Source organism: Balaenoptera physalus (genome assembly GCF_965194825.1).
Source record: "Balaenoptera physalus genome assembly, chromosome: 14".
Lineage (NCBI taxonomy): Eukaryota > Metazoa > Chordata > Mammalia > Artiodactyla > Balaenopteridae > Balaenoptera > Balaenoptera physalus.
In genome coordinates, this window is record NC_138893.1 from 5,911,320 (window position 1) to 5,930,374 (window position 19,055).

The 19,055-nt window shown below is 47.8% G+C and overlaps 1 protein-coding gene across 1 annotated transcript in view; it reads right to left on the reverse strand.

Moving 5' to 3' along the window:
- Nucleotides 1-8,962: 8,962 nt before the first annotated feature.
- RET (ret proto-oncogene) overlaps nucleotides 8,963-19,055 on the reverse strand; it is a 62,467-nt gene continuing 52,374 nt past the window's right edge. The window contains exons 16-20 of the mRNA XM_082424703.1: nucleotides 18,085-18,155; nucleotides 16,640-16,777; nucleotides 15,464-15,563; nucleotides 13,303-13,450; nucleotides 8,963-11,974 (exon numbers count right to left, since the gene is read on the reverse strand). Of these exons, the coding sequence (XP_082280829.1) occupies nucleotides 11,817-11,974; nucleotides 13,303-13,450; nucleotides 15,464-15,563; nucleotides 16,640-16,777; nucleotides 18,085-18,155 (615 nt within the window). The 3' untranslated portion in view covers nucleotides 8,963-11,816. The remainder of the gene's footprint in view (nucleotides 11,975-13,302; nucleotides 13,451-15,463; nucleotides 15,564-16,639; nucleotides 16,778-18,084; nucleotides 18,156-19,055) is intronic.

A 19,055-nucleotide genomic window follows, 5' to 3' on the forward strand; every position in this document is an offset into this window, starting at 1 on the left:
ACCTCCACTTCCGGCGCGCGTGAGGAAATGAGGCCGCCGCCGCGGCGCGCGCCCGCCCCGGCCCCGCCCACGCCCGTCCCGCGCCCAGTGCTTGGCATAGAAAAGCTCAGTAATTGGCGTCTAGTACTGATTAACCCTGTATCTGTTACAAATGTGTCTGTGTGTGTGCGCGCGGGCGCGTGTAGCCCAAAAAACGATTTGTGGAGGCTAGGAGAGTGCGGGAGGCAGGAAACCACTCGTGCCCGAGCAAGCGTCTGCAGGGATGGGAGTACTAGCTCCGACCGGACGGCTGGCTTTGCAGGAGGGAGGGACTCAGCGGAGGATGGCAGCGCTTTCCTGCCCGGGAGCCTTTGCCCTGGGAGCTGGAGTGGGCGATGAGTGCCTGCGTGGGCACTGAGCTAAGGACTGACAGGTCGCCAGAAGTGTCCGAGCATCCTCAGGAGGGCTGGGCTGCGCGTGAGGCCCCAGCGAGGAAGCCCTGGGCTGCCAGTCACTCCATTTCTTTGGATCTGAATTTCCGTATATGTGAAAGAGGGGGTTGAGGTAGACTTTCTAGAAAATGGCTTCGAGGTCTCACATTGTATGACTTTAGTGGGTGGCCCTGACATCCCCTACACTCAGATGCGTATTCCAGGGACATCCCCAAGGCATTCTGTCCGGCCCTGAGCTGAGCAGGTGACGGGATACCGGGCAGCACCAGCCCCTGCCTGTGTCTGGGCAGGACATGGCTGTGCTAAGAGGGGATCTGCCTCCCATCTGGGCTCTGCTCTCCTTAGCGGGTTACCTTGGCAGGCTATGTGGGCTTAGCCTCTCTAAGCCTCAGTTTCCTCAGCTGTGTTATGGGGACAATAATAGTACATGCTTCCTAAGATTGTTGTGAGGATTAAATGCAATTTTGCATTTGAAGTGGTTGGCACTGTGCTTGGCAGGTAGGTGGCAGGCAGTCAGAGCTCATTGTTATCGTTAAGTGCGTTAGAGCAGAAGTCTGGGGCGACTGTGGTGGTACATCCTGTAGGAGTGGCAGCATTCCAGGGGGAATCTGTTCCTAATCACAGCTGTCTTCAATGGATGATGGTTGTTGGGATGTCTTTAACTTGGATGGTCTCCTTGGATATGTCCTGTGGAGAATTCCATGGGTAGGAGAGTCTGGACAGCCTACTTCTAAGCCAGGCTTGCTGAATGTCCAGTCTCTCCCCAACTTCAGGATCTCACTCCTCTCTCATGTCACTTCTGAGCAAATGAAAACATTTATGGTTCTAACACCCCTTCCTCCTCAACCTGGCCCAAGAGTAAAGAATTCATCTAGTCATAGACTCCATGGGTCTGTAAGCTCCTGAAAGTAAGGACCATGTCTTTTTCATCTCCCAGTACTTTGCACATAGTAAGTGTTCAACAAATATGAATTGAATTGGTTAAAATAAGAACATGCAACAATCCCTCTCTTGTTCAGAATCTCTACCACTTGACCAGCTCCTCGAGCAGACAGCATGCCTGATTACATTTTCTGCCTGCCGTAATTAAGGTTTTGGTCTGGTTGGCTGATTATGTTCTAGTGTGAGTTTCCTGACATCCCTGTGGAGTAGGTTATGGTCCTTAGTTTACAGTGGAGAAAACGGAAACTCAGAGAGGAAACTGCATAAGCTCTCCCAGGACAGGACCTGGCATGAACTCATGGCATAGGGTCATTTCTTTAAAACTGTTCTTTGAATCCTCCGTTAGAATTGTTTTTAAAATAATTGAGGTTCTGCCATCAATGGATTTAAATTGTAAGCTTACTATTAACTACCAAATCAAATACTAAATGTATATAGTTTGAATTTGGAGAGAAGATAATGCTTAATTCAAATTCTATGGCAGATAATGGATAATATACTGGGGCTTATAAAATAAGTAGTTCACTTGGAAAAAATACTAAAGCACAACTGTGGTATGATTAGTATCAGAAGAATGTAGTTTAAAAAAAAAAAAAACCAAAAATTTCCCACCAATCTCTAATCTGAGGCTTTTTTGTTTTAAACTATGAAGCTTTCCCATTCCCCTAGCCTGCCTTTGAGTCTCTGCCAAAAGTAAGTGATGGGTCTGATGCCCTGGCTACCACAAGCTCTGAATAAATAGCCTTTGCCTGTTTCACTTGGGCAATCTTCATTTGCTTCCAGTTTTCCTGGTAGCCCCGCCAAGATATGGTCTGCATCATAGTCTGCTTGTTACCTCAGACTACAGCCTTCAATCAGGTGTGGCACCCACAGTGGCCTACTTGTGCCTTGCAGTTCTTGGTTTTGGGTCTTACCTCTGCTCTCTTTGTGTTGAGTTCCTTGGCTATTTATTCTCAGTTTGGTACTCAGCTTTTGTTATTGGTTCATATTTGTTTGGCATCTTTGATAGAATCAGTTCATTCTTTTGCATCCTTTTTGCTGTCTTTTGTGTTACTGTTCTGTGTTGTACTGTCTAAAAGTGTTGTTTGTCATAAGAAGGAGAATCATGGTGTAGAACACAGGCATAGTAGGCCCTACAACCTGTTGCTCCAGCCACCCTCACTGACCTGTGAGTTTGGGGTTCTCACCAGACTGGCATCCACTAGGACCAATGTTATTGCAGTTGCCAGTAAAACTGGATGGGGTTCTTCCATCTCGATTTTGTGTCCAGAGAGACATGAGGTGCACAAGCATTACATTCCTACCCACTGTTGCCAGCTCTCATGGTGTTGCCTAAGTCTAAATCCTCTCCTCCTCCAGGAAAACTCCTGCTTCTTTTATGTGGTCTCTTTGCAATCCCAGTTCTTGGGTCTATCTCTCTAAATGGCGAAACTTCACCAAGGATGCTTTGGGCCTTCAGTGGCCACTCTGAACATTCCATGTGAACAAGTTTGTTCATTTGAGAGATGCATTAGAAAAGAAGGGGAACAAGATTTCTCAGGCCCAGTGGTAGCATTTTTTGATTGGTACTCAGAGGTCACCAAATAGAATCCTGATTCAAAAATTGTTTCCCTAAACGATTCTTTGGCCAAAGCTAATGAGAAATTTGACAAATTTAAGCAACAACGAACTAGACTCATTTTCCTAGGAAAACCTTCCTCTGCTTGTCCCCCAGTTGCCTTCCTGCACACACCCTCCCTCCTTCCCCCCATCCTTCTGATCTCTCTACTACCAGCCTCCATTCACTCCTTCTTCTTTCCCTTGTCCAGACCCCTTCCCTCTCCCCAACAACTCTCCTAAGACCCCCCAATTCCATTTGCCTCTGAAGGTCCATTCCTCTCATGAACTAGGTATGAAGCCAGCAACCGTAGAATTTAAACTTTGGATCCAAGCTGAATTAAGAGCTATAATTAAGGACTTTCTCAAACCCAGACAAGACCAGCAACTATTCATAGAATAATTTAGAATATTTGGGGGAGTATGTGATCCAAAGTTACCTGACCTCTATCAACTTGTACACGTGTTGCTCAGAACCTCAGGTGCTAAATCCTGAATGGAAAAGCTGAGTGGGCTCACCTGGAAAGGAGTCTACAGGATCCTTCTTTCCATAATAAACCTGAGAATCCACAAAAAGACTCAAAAGGTAGGGTGAAGTCTCCTAAAATCCCTACCTAAAACATTTCCAATAAAAACAGATTGAGCCATAATTCCATCATGCAAACAGAAAAGATGAATCTATAGGAGATCTTTGGGATAGGCTAGAAAATACATTGTAGCAACATTTGGGAGTTTAAAAAGTTGCCCTTTCATCATTCATTTTGCTAATGTAGTTAAACCTGAAATTGGAGACCCAGTTCAAAAACAGAAATTAAAATGGGAAATAGCCTCTTGACCTGAACAACAATACCTGGCAAGTATTTCGAAAGAACTTTAGAACAAAAACAAGACAGGACCCCAGATAAACTTGTGGCCCTGCAGATCAGTCAGGTAGCTTACTCCTCAACCAACCACCTATTGACAAGGACTCTTGCAGATATCATAAACAGAAAAGACACTGGGAAGAAGATTGTCCCATCTTATGAGAGAAACACCAAGACCAAGAAAAATCCCTCAATTCAGGTTAACGACCGTGCTCCAAGGAAGGAAAAGCACACAATACCTGCCATACCCTTAAACACTCAGGTGAATTAACTATAAATATAGAAAGTGTGTTGGTTTCCCAGGGCTGTTGTAACAAATTACCACAAACTGGGTGGAATAAAACTACAGAAATGTATTCTCTCACAATTCTGGAAGCTAGAAGTCCAAAATCAAGGTGTCGGCAGGGCCATGCTCCCTCCAAAGTCTCCAGGAGAGGATCCTTCCTTGCCTCTTCTAGCTTCTCGTGGTTGCCAGAAACCCTTGGCTTGTAGCTGCATCACTCTAATCTCTGCCTCCATCTTCACATGGTATTCTCCCCGTGTCTTCTCTGTGTCCCAATTCCCCTCCAATCATTGAATTAGGGCCCACTCTAATCCAGTATGCCCACATCTCAATTTGCATCTACAAAGGCCCTATTTTCAAATAAGGTCAAATTTACAGGTTCTGGAGGTGAGGACGTATCTTGTGGGGAACACAGTGCCACTATAGATGGTAACCTCATCAGTTTCAGGCAGCTACTGGTGCTAATCTTTCTACATTAAACCTTGCCACCTTTGCTCAAACTTTACCTGGCAGTAAACAAACATACGTCATAGGTGGTAGTGTTTCAGATAATGCACAGATGTTCTCTATCCCCCGGCCCTTAACTGTAAGCCTTGAGCCCTTGATTGCAAACATTCCTTGCTGCTCTGTGATACCACCTCTGCAAATTTAATAGGGAGAGACTTACTTTGCAATATTAAATATACACCAGAGTATTTGGGACTATTTGTATTTGGGACTATTTGTGAGATTCCAGAGCGAATCTTGTCTCTTTGTGTCTGTCTTATTTCACTTAGCATAATGTTTTCAAGCTTCATCCATGTCGTAGCACATGTCAGAATTTCATTCCTTTTTAAGGCTGAATAATGACAGTCAATACCTTTTTGCCTTCACCTGGGGAGGGAATATGTTACAGCAGTGAAACTTTAGGGCGTCAATCCTTGGGTTCACCTTTCACAACTAGGAAGCAATCTGGAATTCCACACAATTGGAGGGCTATTCCAATAGGGGACCTCAAACTGAGGATTCTGAGACCCTCTAAAAGCAGCTGATCTTCAGAAGCAACAGCTGACTCAAGACCTTTAGAACAACAGATGACCTAGGACAGTGGACAACTTCTGCCCAAGATGTTGGATCAAGACCCTAATTCTTGTTTTGTTTGTTTTTATTTGCTTGCTTATTCTTCTTGTCATTTTCTATAGATCCTGGTTGTCATTCACCAATAATGGACCTTTTCCTCTCTTGTTTTTTCTCTTTATTACAATGGTTAGGTCAGAACATACTAATTCTAAATGCCATTGTTAGATTATCCCAAGCAGTAGCCACTGCCCTAGATCTTAAACTGACTGCTGAATCTACTATCCATCCCCAGAACCCCATGATGAAAACCACAAGGAAGTTATCATCTCATCAAGGGAGGCAATAAGGAATTACAGCTGTTGGCAGCTCCATTTGCAACAACATGGAAAACAACCTTAAACAAGTTAACCTGTGACTTTGCTGCTTTCCCAGAAAAAGAACCAATTATTACAATCTACTGACCAGACCTTAGGTAATTCTAAATTCGAATTCAATAACTTTCATAGGGTGATGAGTCAAATACTTGCCACCTGTAAGAGACCAACAGAGATCTAAACATGTAACACAACTCATGTAAGCCCTGGTTCCAGCCTTCTGTCACGAACAACTTCTTTCCTAGATCTCCACGTATCCCTACCAGATATTACATCTTCTGTGGTCAGGATGCCTGGTCCTGTTTGCTTCAGACTAACATCTCATGCACGTTAGGAATAATATTCCAAGACTTGTCTGTACAAGTCTGTACATGTCTTGTCTGTCTAAGTCTGTAAATTACCAAGGCTGAAAATTCCGAGCTCCAAAACAAAGTCACCCATGATCTGTGCCATTCCTGATACCACACTTGGATCAATGAAACAGGGAAGCTGGGACAGACTATACAATGCCTTAAGGCAAAGCTACTTGGGCTCTCTAAATTTGATCCTCATGGTCTATATGGGATTTGTTCTTGGCTTGGATTGGGGTTCTTGGTTCAAAGCATCTTACAGGGGTTATTAACTGTTCTTGTTTTTGTCCTAGTGGTCATGATGCTGATTCACTGCATTCTATCTAGGTCTCAAATGCTTCTGCACAGACACTTTCTCGTCAGATGATCACCATGATGATACAACAACAGAAAGGTCAAGAATACCTCACAGTACAGTTAACCACGGAGATGACTGAACAGTCAGTCTCTAAGTGGTGAAGATCTGGACTTCTAAACTTACCTGAATTCATCAACTTTCAAGCAAGAAAATTACCAAAAGGGGGGAACTGAGAGACTGAATATGCGAACAGACAATGGCCAGACCACATATAACCGAAGATCTCTGACCCACGAACTCTGACCCACACCCTCTGCAGTAACTAGCCCAGAACGGTCAGGGTTTAGTCAATGACTGCCAGATTCCCCATTTTTTTGGCCCCAATTTCCAACTTGAAACCAACTAGAGAAAACCAAATATATTCTCCAAGTGATCACAAGACGCTGTTCCTAGTTAGCTGCCTCCAGTCTCCCCATGTAAACAGCCTCCAATCACAGTACACCGGAAGCCTCCTCACTATTTTTTTTTCCTGTAAAGCTTTCCCACTCCTCTGCCTGCCTTTGAGTCTCTGCCAAAAAAGCAAGTGATGGTGGCCTCTTCCCTTGCTATACTAAGTTCAAAATAAATAGCCCCTGCTCCTTCTCCTTTAGGTGGTCTTACTTATTTCTGCAAAGCTAAAGATTATAGGTAATTTACCTCTCTTAAAAAATACAACTTTTGGGGACTTCCCCGGCAGTCCAGTCCTTAGGACTCCAAGCTTCCACTGCAGGGGGCACAGGTTCGATCCCTGGTTGGGGAACCAACATCCCACAAGCTGCAGCGGTGCAGCCAAACAGAACAAAAGAATTTTCTACCACAACACTTCTTTTAACTTCTTTCAATGACTATCCTGTGAGGCACCAGAATCCTTCCCGCTTCTGTGTCCTTCCGGTCCTTAAAAATTGTTTCCTATTATCTTACCTTTCTTTCTATATATTCATGAAGTCTCTCAACTCCTTTACCCTGGAGTTTTGAGCAATCCAAGAGCTATGGCCTCTCAAGCCCTGTGGCCACAGAGCCTCAAGGAAGATTTTCAAGCTCTTTAAAACTCCCAGAAAAAAGGTAGAAAATATGGAGCAAGGCACATGCTCTTGTTGAGAGGAAACTCCGAGGACAGAGGCTGTGACACAGGCATGCGTGGGCTCCCTGCAGTCCTCCGAACAAAGTCCCTTGCCTCAGGTAGCAAAAGGCAGCCTTACGTTCTTCCTTCTTCCGGGCTAGACCCTTCCCAACCCACAGGGATGACTTTCCTCTGTGGGGAAATGACAAGTGCAGAAAACGACTGGACTACAGGTGAGAAACAAGTGCAGCTAAAAAGAGTACCGTTGACAAAACTGACATCAATAAATAGGGACACAAAAAATGAACTTTGAACTTTTATTCAAGAAACTGACAGTCTGCGTGGTAAATACGGTCTGTGTATGAAATATCAAAATGGTTTCTTTCTCAAAAAATGATTTTTTCCCCCTTAGTTTTAGAATGTACTTTCCTTACCTTGCCTGCCCACACCAATTTTGAACTTCAATTGCTTAGTGTCCTCTGAGAGGATGCAGGATTACGGTCTCTCCTGATGTGGTACCCAAGTCCTGAAGTCACAGTGATTGGCGTGGTCTCTGGTCATGGCTCCCTCCACACTGCCTAGCCCAGGTCCCTGTGACACTGAGGTCCCTGAAGCTGCCACGGCGAGACGGCCTCCCTGTCACAGCTCCCCTGAGAGATCTCCGTTGGCCAGGCCCTGTGATTTAGCACATACCAGAAACATCTGCAAAAATATCTTGCCATTTGACACAGCAATAAAAGCCTGAGTTGCACAGATTAACCGGGATTTCTTTCAAGTGTTCACACACGTGCCTCTTTAACTCTGGGTGTGAAGCTTATTCTCCCCAGCTGTCACCCAGCCACAGCAATGCACCCCACATTGAAAAACTCTCTACATACAGGTTCTGGTTTCTCATGATCTCAGCCAAGAATCGTTCATGTGAATCCCAGTTCCCTAAAGAGGTAGGAGACTCTACAAAGTTCTTTTTTTTTTTTAGTCGCATGGCACGGCGTGTTGGATATTAATTCCCCAACCAGGGATTAAATCCGCGCCCCTTGCAGTGGAAGCTCAACGTTCTAACCACTGGACAGCCAGGGAAGTCCCTACAGTGTTCGGAATGAGGCTACCAAGGTTGCTGCCGTGGAGAAGGGGCGGGGCGGGGCAGGCAGCCTCAGTGGAGGGTGTTTTCTGGATGTATAGGCCCACCCAGAGGGTAAGCACCACGTGCAAGTTCACGCTAAAGGGAAGGTGTGCCCTAACCGCTGCACGTGCCCTTCGGGCCCACTCTTACTACATCTTTTCCAGGGCTACAGAGATAAGGATTTCTTAGGCACTTTCTAGAACCACCCTAAATACCACCATCCAAATATCCTACATGTTAACATGCTCGAAGGAGGAGAGGAAACCATTTGCTCCTCTGCCTGGGAAAATGCTCTATTTGTAGTGGGGGAAATTATGCTTTCCTTTTGAATTTTCTCTTATGTGTTCAGTATCTAAGACCTGTTCTCAGACATTATATTCAAACTACATTTCCACCCAAATAAGCCGGCCTCGTGCCATCCTTTGTGGAAGTTGGTGGAGAATGTGCTTTTTCAGAAAAATAAACCACACACACACACACACACACACACACACACACACACACACACACACTCTCTCTCTCTCTCTCTCTCTCTCTCTCTCTCCCCTAATGGAAGTTCTCTGCTCTTGAAAAAGGGGTTTTTAGTATTTTAGTATAAGCTTTTCTCAGCATGGGTTTCTAAACATTCAGAGGCAAAGGCTGTAGCAAGTAACTGACCCTAGAAATTACGTTTATTTCCTGTCCCTGTGGTCCAGATTGAAGGAGGAAGCTGAGAACAGATGCAGGTGCTGAGGGCAGGAGCTGTAGCACCGTGGGCCTGGGGCAGCCCCTGGGTGATGCGGGCACGTGACTGTGTGTGCACATGTGCACCCAGGACAGGACATAGGCCCTCAGCATCCAATGCACAAGGCAACCACAAATCAGATTTATGTTGGTAACAACTCACGTTTCCCTATTGACCCACCTGCTCCTTGCCAGGTTTTTGAGGAGGAGCTCATACCATTCCTACACAACCCGACAGGAAGACATAAACAGAAGCATTTAGTATTTTAAGTTTCATAGTGGTTCGGGTCAAAATTTTTCCTCTAATGGACCTTCAGTCATGTCTATGCATTTTACATTCTCTCCCACAACTGTCCAACTCCAGCTTCAAGAAATAAGCAGTCAGCAAATCACTAGAGAATACCTGAACTCGACATCGGCTGCTGCTCTATTTTAGGGAAGGAAACCTAAAGGAAGGAATTCCTTGAATGGCAGGATGAGCTGAGTTTTAACAATGACTATAAATGTGGCTGTTCGTGTACATATTATGCAAGACAAGTCAACAGTATCACCAAGAGCCTCCTGGTCCTTCAATCGGCATCATTTCCCCGGTGGTCACCACAACAGACTCCCTTGTGACATCTTACTCCTTACATTGAAACTTCAAAATCAGAAACCTGATGTTTCCAACCGGGAAGTTAAAAAGAGAAAAGAAGTTTACACATTTGAAGATACACGATTTTATTTACATAACTGAGATTATTTTCTTAGTCACCTTGATTACAAAAGCAAATTAACATGGTATGGTTTAATAACCTTTCATAAATAGATTTAACAAATTTTAATAACGGACAGATTGCTACTTAATACTCCAGTAATGCTTAATAGTTAGTAATTTTTGCATATATGCATATGAAAACTCTTGTCTGATAGGGCTAATAAGTATGAGTACCTTTATAACTTAGGAATAGACAATTAGATTATGAGTCAAGGGTTAAATCCCCATCACTGGGTCAGCCAGTTAGACCTGGAGTTCTCACCCTGCCGAGGACAAACCTGCTGCACCCGCTCACACTGAGGAGGCATTCTTAATAACTTGACGAAGTTTATCCCCACTTCTGCATTTAACAAGGTTATCATTAAGCACATCTGAAACACAAAAGTTTACCACAACTAGATATTTGTAAAGGAACGTATCACACAGCGTGTCTGAACAATGGCCCAAACTAAAGTTGCACTGCATCTGCAGTAAGTGTTTCTCCAGCGCTCTTCCTGGGTGTGTGTGCACACACAAGGGCATATGCGCGCATACACACACACACACACACACACACGGCTCCTCCACATACTCATCCAAGCCTTCTTGGCCACAAAAATGCCATAATTTTACTGCTTTTGTGAAATGGCTATAAAATCCACTATTTTAATGAGACGACATTAAGTCCTTTCACAGCGGTTTAAGTATGAAGCCCAGGCAGTGTTTTGGTAACTGACACTCTCCTGCAAAGTGAGAGCGCTGGGACAGAAAGAAGAGCCGCTGGGACTTCCCGAAAGCCACCCCGGCAGGATGGGAGGAGTGCTGAGTGTCTGTGACCACAAACAAGCAGTGAAGAATGATAAGAAGCTTATGAGTCATGGTCAGAACCTAAAAAACAGAAACGTCTTACCATAGCAGCATTACGTTACAGTCACAGGAAGAGTGGATACATGTACCTTTTCACACAAGCTCTATAAGAGCCAAAACACTGTCTTTTCCACATCAGAATCGTAATCAGAGGTGTCACTGTCGATGCTACTTCTAACCTAACTAACTGAACTGTCCCTTTGAAACTGAGCGTAAGTCCCACCCACTAATGTGTGAGATGAGCCTCCGTCACTTTTCAGCGCTGGACGGGGGGACGCTGAAGGCTGTGGGGTGCAGGGATTCACAGCAGCCAAGTCTCTGCGGTCAGCAGTCCTTGGACACGAGGCCACTCCACTCAGCGGCCCCGCTCCTCCATACGCTTCTCGTCAGGGGGTTAGTGATTACTCAGCGACGGGAACAACTGTGTCCTGGGAGCCCTCTCCCCTCACACCACCTACCTACACAGCAAACGTGGCATCACGTCTCTCCACTGTGCTAAATCTAGGAATCATTTTAATCATGATAAAAATCAAATGTCTCCTTAAGAAAAGATTACATGATTTAAAAAAACAAAACAAAACAAAAAAACATTCTCAGGATCTCGAAGGCTGAGCCGAGGCCTGTCCCGAGGTCCCCTCTCCCTCTCCAGCCCTGGCTGGGCTTTGACAACCCTATGAGGCCTGGCCGGGCTCTCATTCTGAACAAGGACAGGTCGTCTGGGCCAGTTTTTTTTTCCTGCTGCCTTTTTGGTGTGTGTGCTTCATGTTTAAATCGTGTGGCCTCGTTTGGCGGCAACTGGAAAAATCAAACAGTTTGGATAGTGCGTGAGGGACCCACACGTGTGAGCACGGAGTATGTGGTGCTCACTGCTGAACCCAGACCAGCGCTGGGGGCTGCCGTGGACTGAAGAGGAAGGGACACCTACATGTTGGACTCAGAACACTCGTCCAGAGCGCTACGTCTGCTGGGAGGGAAAACCACCAGCCAGTGTGAAATGTGCAAGGAGGGGCCAGCAGACTTTCTGTTCTCGGTATGTTTCTTCCCCTGCGAGTCCATTACCTTTCACAAAGAACTGTTAACTATCAAACGTGTCCATTAATTGTGCCGCGGAGGGTGAAACCATCCAGTTAGCATATACACTATCATTTGCATATCTCGGACACCCAGTGTTGGTGCCATCGGCTCTCGTGAGTGGTACAGGACTCTCTTCAGGCCAGTTCGGGTCTGACATGCCTAAAAATGAAAACAGATCATTTGTTCTGCACTGAAGAACCCAAACTTCATGTGCAGACAGTAAGGCCTTGGCAAAACTCCCTTTGAGGTTCAAACCAAACTTCTGGTTTCTGGGCCAACTGCCTTCAGAGTTTCGTGCTCCAGGTTTCCAAAACGTGGGTAACATTTGGGGGGAAACATCACGTGCTCTCTGGTAACTGCAGCTTACCAGAAACTACCAATTTGGACTTTTATAAGCTTCAGACTCTCAAATCTGATAAATATTTGTTGACCTGTTTAACTCTTTTTCTAAGGCAGCATAAAGCATCAGCACCTTGCTGTAATACATGGCTTACTGCAGCAGGAAACTTTCTATAAAAAGTTCTCTAACGTAAAGGAGGCTGCTTGTCTTCCATCCCAGCCTACCACGGAGGAGAGGATCTTCCAAACCAAGGGTGCACGCAGGCGAGCCCCACAGCGTCGACAGGACAAATGGCAAGTAGCACTAGCCAGCAAGGAATCAGTGACCCAGGAGGCATGCAAAAGGAACAATCTCGGCAGAAAAATGCTTGAAACTCCAAGATTTCAAAACAATCCATGATGAAGTTAGGAAACAGGAAAAAATTTCAAGTACTGAATCGAAGACAAAAGAAGGAGTTTTGGCAAGAACCGTATTTACTGTCCATTGCAAGACCACAGCACCACACACTACGTTCTTTCAAAAAGCATTTTGCTCCAGCTTTTTGCACTGACTTCATAAGTGACAACTGTCATGACAGTTTGTTACGCAAAGGATGTGAAAACAGCAGTCTGCGTGTGTCCCCCCATTCCTCTCCCCCCGCCATGGTGGTCCCCAGCACCAGGTGGCCTCCAAGAGCTGCCTTCCACCCAGGAGGGGTCTGGGGGAACGGCCACTGGCTGCGCTCTTAGTGGAGGCAGAGTGGTGCTGGCTCCTCCTTTCTAAATTAAATGCCTCCCCAGATCAGGTAAATTTATCCCAGTAGTTAAATTAGAAGTACTATGACTTGATACCCACCCAGGAAATGACTTAGTCATCATTTTCTAAATATCCCCTGAGAGTTCTGCCCTGCCCTCTTTCTTCTCTATCATCCTAAGTTGCTGGGCAGTGTGGTAATTACACGTATTTTCACATCCTTTTAAAAAAACAGAATAGTAAAAATGCCTGAATGTAAACGGATGCAAAGTCAGACATTTACAAACAAAAAGATTCAGAGCAGACTTTGGCTTCATTCAGACCAGAAACACTCTTAAAAAGCATTACAGAGAGTAAGGACAGTGCAGAGAGGAACAACGTGGCTAGAATCTAGTAAATGCATGTGAAATTCTACCATAGAGTTTGTTTTCAATCCACGTGGAGGGGAGGGTTCGAGGGAGGGGAGCGTTATTACAGTCCACCAGGGGCATCTCCTCCTCCGACAGGCCGTCGTCGTACAGCAGGGAGTCGGATGGGGTGGACGCGGCCAGGTCCAAGTAGTCCTGGAAGGGAGAGACGGCTGGTCACCCCTGGCGCAGGCCACTACTGGACACGCCCGCCACTCCCTGCCCAAGAGCAGAAGCCCTGGCAGAGTCCCACCCCATGCCTACTGGCCTCTTGTGAGACCTGAGCCCCTCGCCAGGGTGCCAGCACTGAGCTCCTCCAGCCCCTGCCTCGCCTGGCCCTGCTCCGTGGTCCTCATCGCTCCCCCTTAGAAAATCACCTCCTCGGGGGCACAAATGTGCTCCCTCACTGTCCTAGTTCTCTCTCTGCAGCACTGGGGGCACCAGGCCGAGCACTGGAGAATCGGCCTGTTTACAAAACCCAAGGCTCTGGGAGAGCTCGCTGCAGCCCCATGACTCATTGCAGGAATGCCAAGAAGCACTCCCCAGCTTCCCTCCAAGCATCTCGAACATCATGTCAGGACTCAGAAATCTGAGGCACTGATGTGGGTTTTGCAGAGGACACTGCTATAGATAGGCTTCAGCTCCCAAGCATGACGATTCTTGAATACCTGCTATTTCCACTTCCCTGGTTAAATGTGTAAAGAATGGTTCCAGCGTTTTGCTGGCTGGTTCTCAGCACTGCTCTAGGAAGGCCATCTTTTGGCATCAGCTATCGCCTTTGTTTAGGACAAGCCTGCACTCACTCACAGGGTTCACCCAAACGGTACACTGATGCTCGATGCTGAGTTTTATTACAAGTGGCCGAGTCCATGCATCTTGCTCTGAAGAAATAACTTTTAGTAAATGTGTCAATGGAAGGACAAAACCACGACGGCAAGGTCTGTGCCTGTTTTGTTTACTTGCATGCCCAGCATCTAACACAGAACGTGGGAGTCAGCGATTGCTTAATCAATATTAGTGGAAACGTTGTTGACTTCCTCAGTCACCTGGAGTTGTAAACTTGGAGGCACACGGATACGACTGTTTGGCCCACACAGAGGTTTTGGAAATTTAAATGAGTTGCTATTAAAAACTGGGAAACAACATAAATATCCCTTAAAATTCAGAAGACCCGGCATGCCGGCACTCATGTCCCTACAGGTTACAAGTGTCCACAGTGAGGGGCCTTTCAGGGGCAGCTGGTGGGCTCCTGTCTGTCACAGTCTCCGCTGCTCTCTAGTCACTTCCCACCCCGAGCCGGGCCCCTGATAGCATATGAATTTAGGACACAGTCATTTCAACTCTACTTCCTCATGTTCTGTTATTGAAAATGATTCTGTTTGGCTTTGGAATATTTTCCTCCCACCCCTATCTGTGCAGGGCTCTTCCTAAGGGTCAAGGTAAAAATCTTGGTTTCTTCCATACAATGGAATATTACTCAGCCATAAAAAGAAACGAAATGGAGTTATTTGTAGTGAGGTGGATGGAGTTAGAGTCTGTCATACAGAGTGAAGTAAGTCAGAAAGAGAAAAACAAATACAGTATGCTAACACATATATATGGAATCTAAGGAAAAAAAAAAAGGTCATGAAGAACCTAGTGGCAAGACAGGAATAAAGACACAGACCTACTAGAGAATGGACTTGAGGATATGGGGAGTGGGAAGGGTAAGATGTGACAAAGTGAGAGCGTGGCATGGACATATATACACTACCAAACGTAAAATAGATAGCTGGTGGGAAGTAGCCGCGTAGCACAGGGAGATCAGCTCGGTCCTTTGTGACCACCTAGAGGGGTGGGATAGGGAGGGTGGGAGGGAGACGCAAGAGGGAGGGGATATGGGGGTATATGTATACGTATAGCTGATTCACTTTGTTATACAGCAGAAACTAACACTCCATTGTAAAGCAATTATACTCCAATAAAGATGTTAAAAAAAAAAAGAAGCACAAAAGGCCTGGATTAAGGACAAGGGTTCAGTCGCTGGCTCCCCCTGGGGGCAGCATGACCAACTCCCTCCAGGCAGGCTCACTCTGTGTTCCGCGCTGGGAACTCCACGGGCCGGGAACTCCACGGGCCGGTGGGAGGCCCGCGGGAAGCCGGCACCAGGAATGGGCTCCAGGTACTCACTCTGCTCTTAACCATCATCTTATCCAGGTCTTTGCTGATGTCGGCAAACACTGGCCTCTTGTCTGGCTCCTCCTTCCAGCACTGCAGCATCAGACTGTACCTGATGGGACACACAGGTGGGCGGTGACAATCCAGCAAGGACTGCCCGGTCATAGCCACCAAACTCAGTACAGTGCCCTGGGTCCCGGGGGCTCTGTTCCCAAACCTCAAAGCTGCTTTTGTGTCACTGACATCCTTCCCTGAGGTGGGTCAGAGCTTGAGGGGTCAGGAGGGGCTCACAGCGTCTGGCGCTGTGGTTCAGCTGTGTCCGCTATGATGGCTAAGGCAGAAATGCTGGTCATTAAAACTCTTAGGAAGGACGAACTGGGTATGAACACAAACACCTGCCAATCACACTCTGACCTGTACCTTCCTCCCTCCCCTGGGGCCCTGGCATGGCTGCAGGGCTTCCGGAGCTACCACGTGGGTGTGCGCTGGGCCCCTGCCTGTCAGCCCAGGCCGTCCAGGGAGGTGGCACCTACTCACCCTTGCACTCCCCCATCTAGCCTCGAGCCAAGCACGTGGCAGGTGCACGACAGACTCTGTAGAATGAATGGACCAGTGTCCCTCTGCCTGTGGATGACCCCTTCTCGTGTGTTCTCAACCTGTCCTCTGAGAATCACCTGATGGAACCACCATCAGATGAGAAGATTCTGGTGCCCTAGGGCTAAAGTCCAGGCGCCCCCTGCCCACTCCTTGCCTGCCTTTGTGCCTCCACCTGTGTACTCCCCTATATGCGCCCTTGGGGCCATTCTGAATTACCCACCCCGCCCCAATCATCCTGGGACAGGTCTCTGGCCTTTGGCTCAAGCTGCTCCCTCAGTCTGAAGCACCCTCTCATCCTTCCACCACCTTTCCCCAGGTCCTGCTCCCCCTCATCCCTGTAAGTCCCTCCAGGAGGCTGACCCAGCCCCCAGTGGAGTCAAGGGTCCCCAGCATCTGCCGTCACACCCAAGGGTGGTTCCCTGACTTCTGCCCCATCATGCCCTGCCTGTCACTACCCGCCACACAGCTCGCCCTGGGCTGGCACCCAGGGCTGCCCAGGAGCGGGAAAGAATGAGTGCACGTGTCTCATGCCCGCCAAAGGCCAGTGTGTCTGTGTCTGAGGAAGGCTGGGCCAGAGCAAAGCCTGCTCACATCTCCTCGCTGCAGTTGTCTGGCCTCTCCATCCGGTAGCCTGTCTTCAGAAGGTTGAAGAGCCGCTCTGGAGGAATCCCAGGGTAGGGGTTGCCCCCCAGGGTCACAATCTCCCACAGCAGGACACCGAAGGACCACCTGCAGGGAGCAAGAGGACCAGTGAGTGGTTGTACTGGGTCTGCAGTGCCCTCTGTGCACCAGACACTCATCCCCCCAGCAGCGTCTGACCCCGAGTCCCCAGTACAGAGAGCGGCCCAAGTGCTCACAGCTTCAGCCTGTGCTGACCCAACAGATGGGATGGGGAATAGCGGTGGGGATGAGCCATCTGCCTGCCCTGCCCCCACCCCTGCCAAGCCGCTGCCCAAGCTCAGCCCCCTCACCCGAAAGGGCACACGGCTGGCCCCTGAGGTGATGCTCTTAAGCACCACAGATGGCACAGGGCAGCCAAGCAAGCACATCAAAACGTAGGCGGGACCTAGGCCACAGGGCAGAGGGCTCCCTGCACAGTTCCTTCACCTTTTCTGCGTGCTTGCAAATTTTCGTAAGATCTTAGAAGAAAAAAAAGCACTGCTATAGAAAACATACTTAACTGTGAGAGAAAATTTACTGTGAAGGGGGGACAAAATCATATCACAAAACAGTATTATCACACGAGCCCACTTACAGTCACAAAAAGCATATACCTGCACGCCACAGAAAACTCTAGGCCATGCCTGCGAGGGCCAGCAGTAGTTACTTAGGGGTGGTGGGATCCTAGTGGCTTTTAGTCTCTTCATTTTGCTTTCCCCTGCATTTCCAATTGTCTTACAGTCAACTTTGTAATCAGAATACAGTTGTTAAAACTGTCTAAGAACTGCCTTTTCACAGCCCACATTGTTCAAAATATGCAAGCCTGTTCAGAGCAGAACACTTGAAAATAAGTCTGTTGTATTTTTGAAAACTATCAAAAATGTAATTGGACCTGGAAGACTTAGGTTTGGTTCCCATCTTGGAGTAGTTTGGGGCACCTGCCTAGAAACTCACTCAAGGCCACCCCTGCCTGTGGGCGGGGACCAGTCCCCAGGGACCTGCTTGAGGCCAGCCTGTGCTCAGGCCCACAGGAGGGGAACTGTTTGGCTGAGCCTGTGTGTCAGAGACACCCAGAGAGGAGAGGGGAGGGGAGAGCGAGGGAGGCGAGGGGGTCTGCAGCCATGGCTCACACCCTTACACTCCACCCTTACACTCTGAAAGTAGTAGCTGTCAGAACTACTGCCTGGGCCCTCGCCAATTGCTGAGTGAATACACAAAGCCCCGGCAGCTTGGAGCCGGGTTGAGCTGTGGCTGGTTGGCATGAGCCGACAGGCACTCAGGGCCAGCACTGTTCCCCAGTGGAGCTGCTGAGACAGGTGGCATGGCCCTATACATGTGTAACCGCCCCCCTCCCCGGGAAGGCAACACCCACTCACACGTCACTCTGGGTGGTGTAGATGTGATCGAAGAGGGACTCAATGGCCATCCACTTGACTGGGATCCGACCCTAAAGAGGGTGTGAAAGAAAGGCATTAACGTAGCTCTGACATCCTGGGAACTGGCGGGGGGGGCGGGGGGAAGGGGGGGCCACGTCCCAGGCTCTTCCAGCTCTGAGGGGATGCTGAGTAATGACACCAGAGTGGTCCTGGGTACAGGACTGGCGCCTCTCAGGGGCCGGAGCCCCAGCCTGGCCCTCGCAGGCTTGACTGAGACACCAGATGGAGTCAGCTGGCCTGCCCACATCTACACAACATGTGCCTGTCACGCACCGCATCCCTGTTGAGAAGAGACCCAAGAAATTGATATCGAGCACAAGCCAGGTCCCCCTGCGGCCGCTTCCCTGGCTGCTGCTGCCCAGTGGGTGGGCCAGGAACACCACACAGCGAGGCCTCCCTTGATTTCTGAGGGTGAACGAGTTTGGGAAACTGACATCCAGCATTTTCCATCTTGGGGACTTCGGATGCAAACAAACACACTAAGGGCTCTTCTGAGAAGCTCTGAGGGAAGAAATCTGTGTGTGTGCCTTCGGGCTGGTTTTTACCTCTTATTTTATCCCAGGGCCCTTTTAGCATTCTGTGAAAGAGTGCCCCCTACCACAGAGGTGCTGGGGTCAGACCTAACAAATCCTTTCTAATGCAACTCAAGAAATAGCTTTTCAGTACAAATAGGTCAGCCTTAAGGCAGAAATCAATTTTTTTTAAAAAAAGGCATGCATTTGACTTCAATGCAACGTTTACTATAATTCCTTTTTAAAAAAGTATTCTTGGGCTTCCCTGGTGGCACAGTGGTTAGGAATCCGCTTGCCAATGCAGGGGACACGGGTTTGAGCCTGGTCCGGGAAGATCCCACATGCCACGGTGCAATGAAGCCTGTGCGCCACAACTACTGAGCCTGCGCTCTAGAGCCC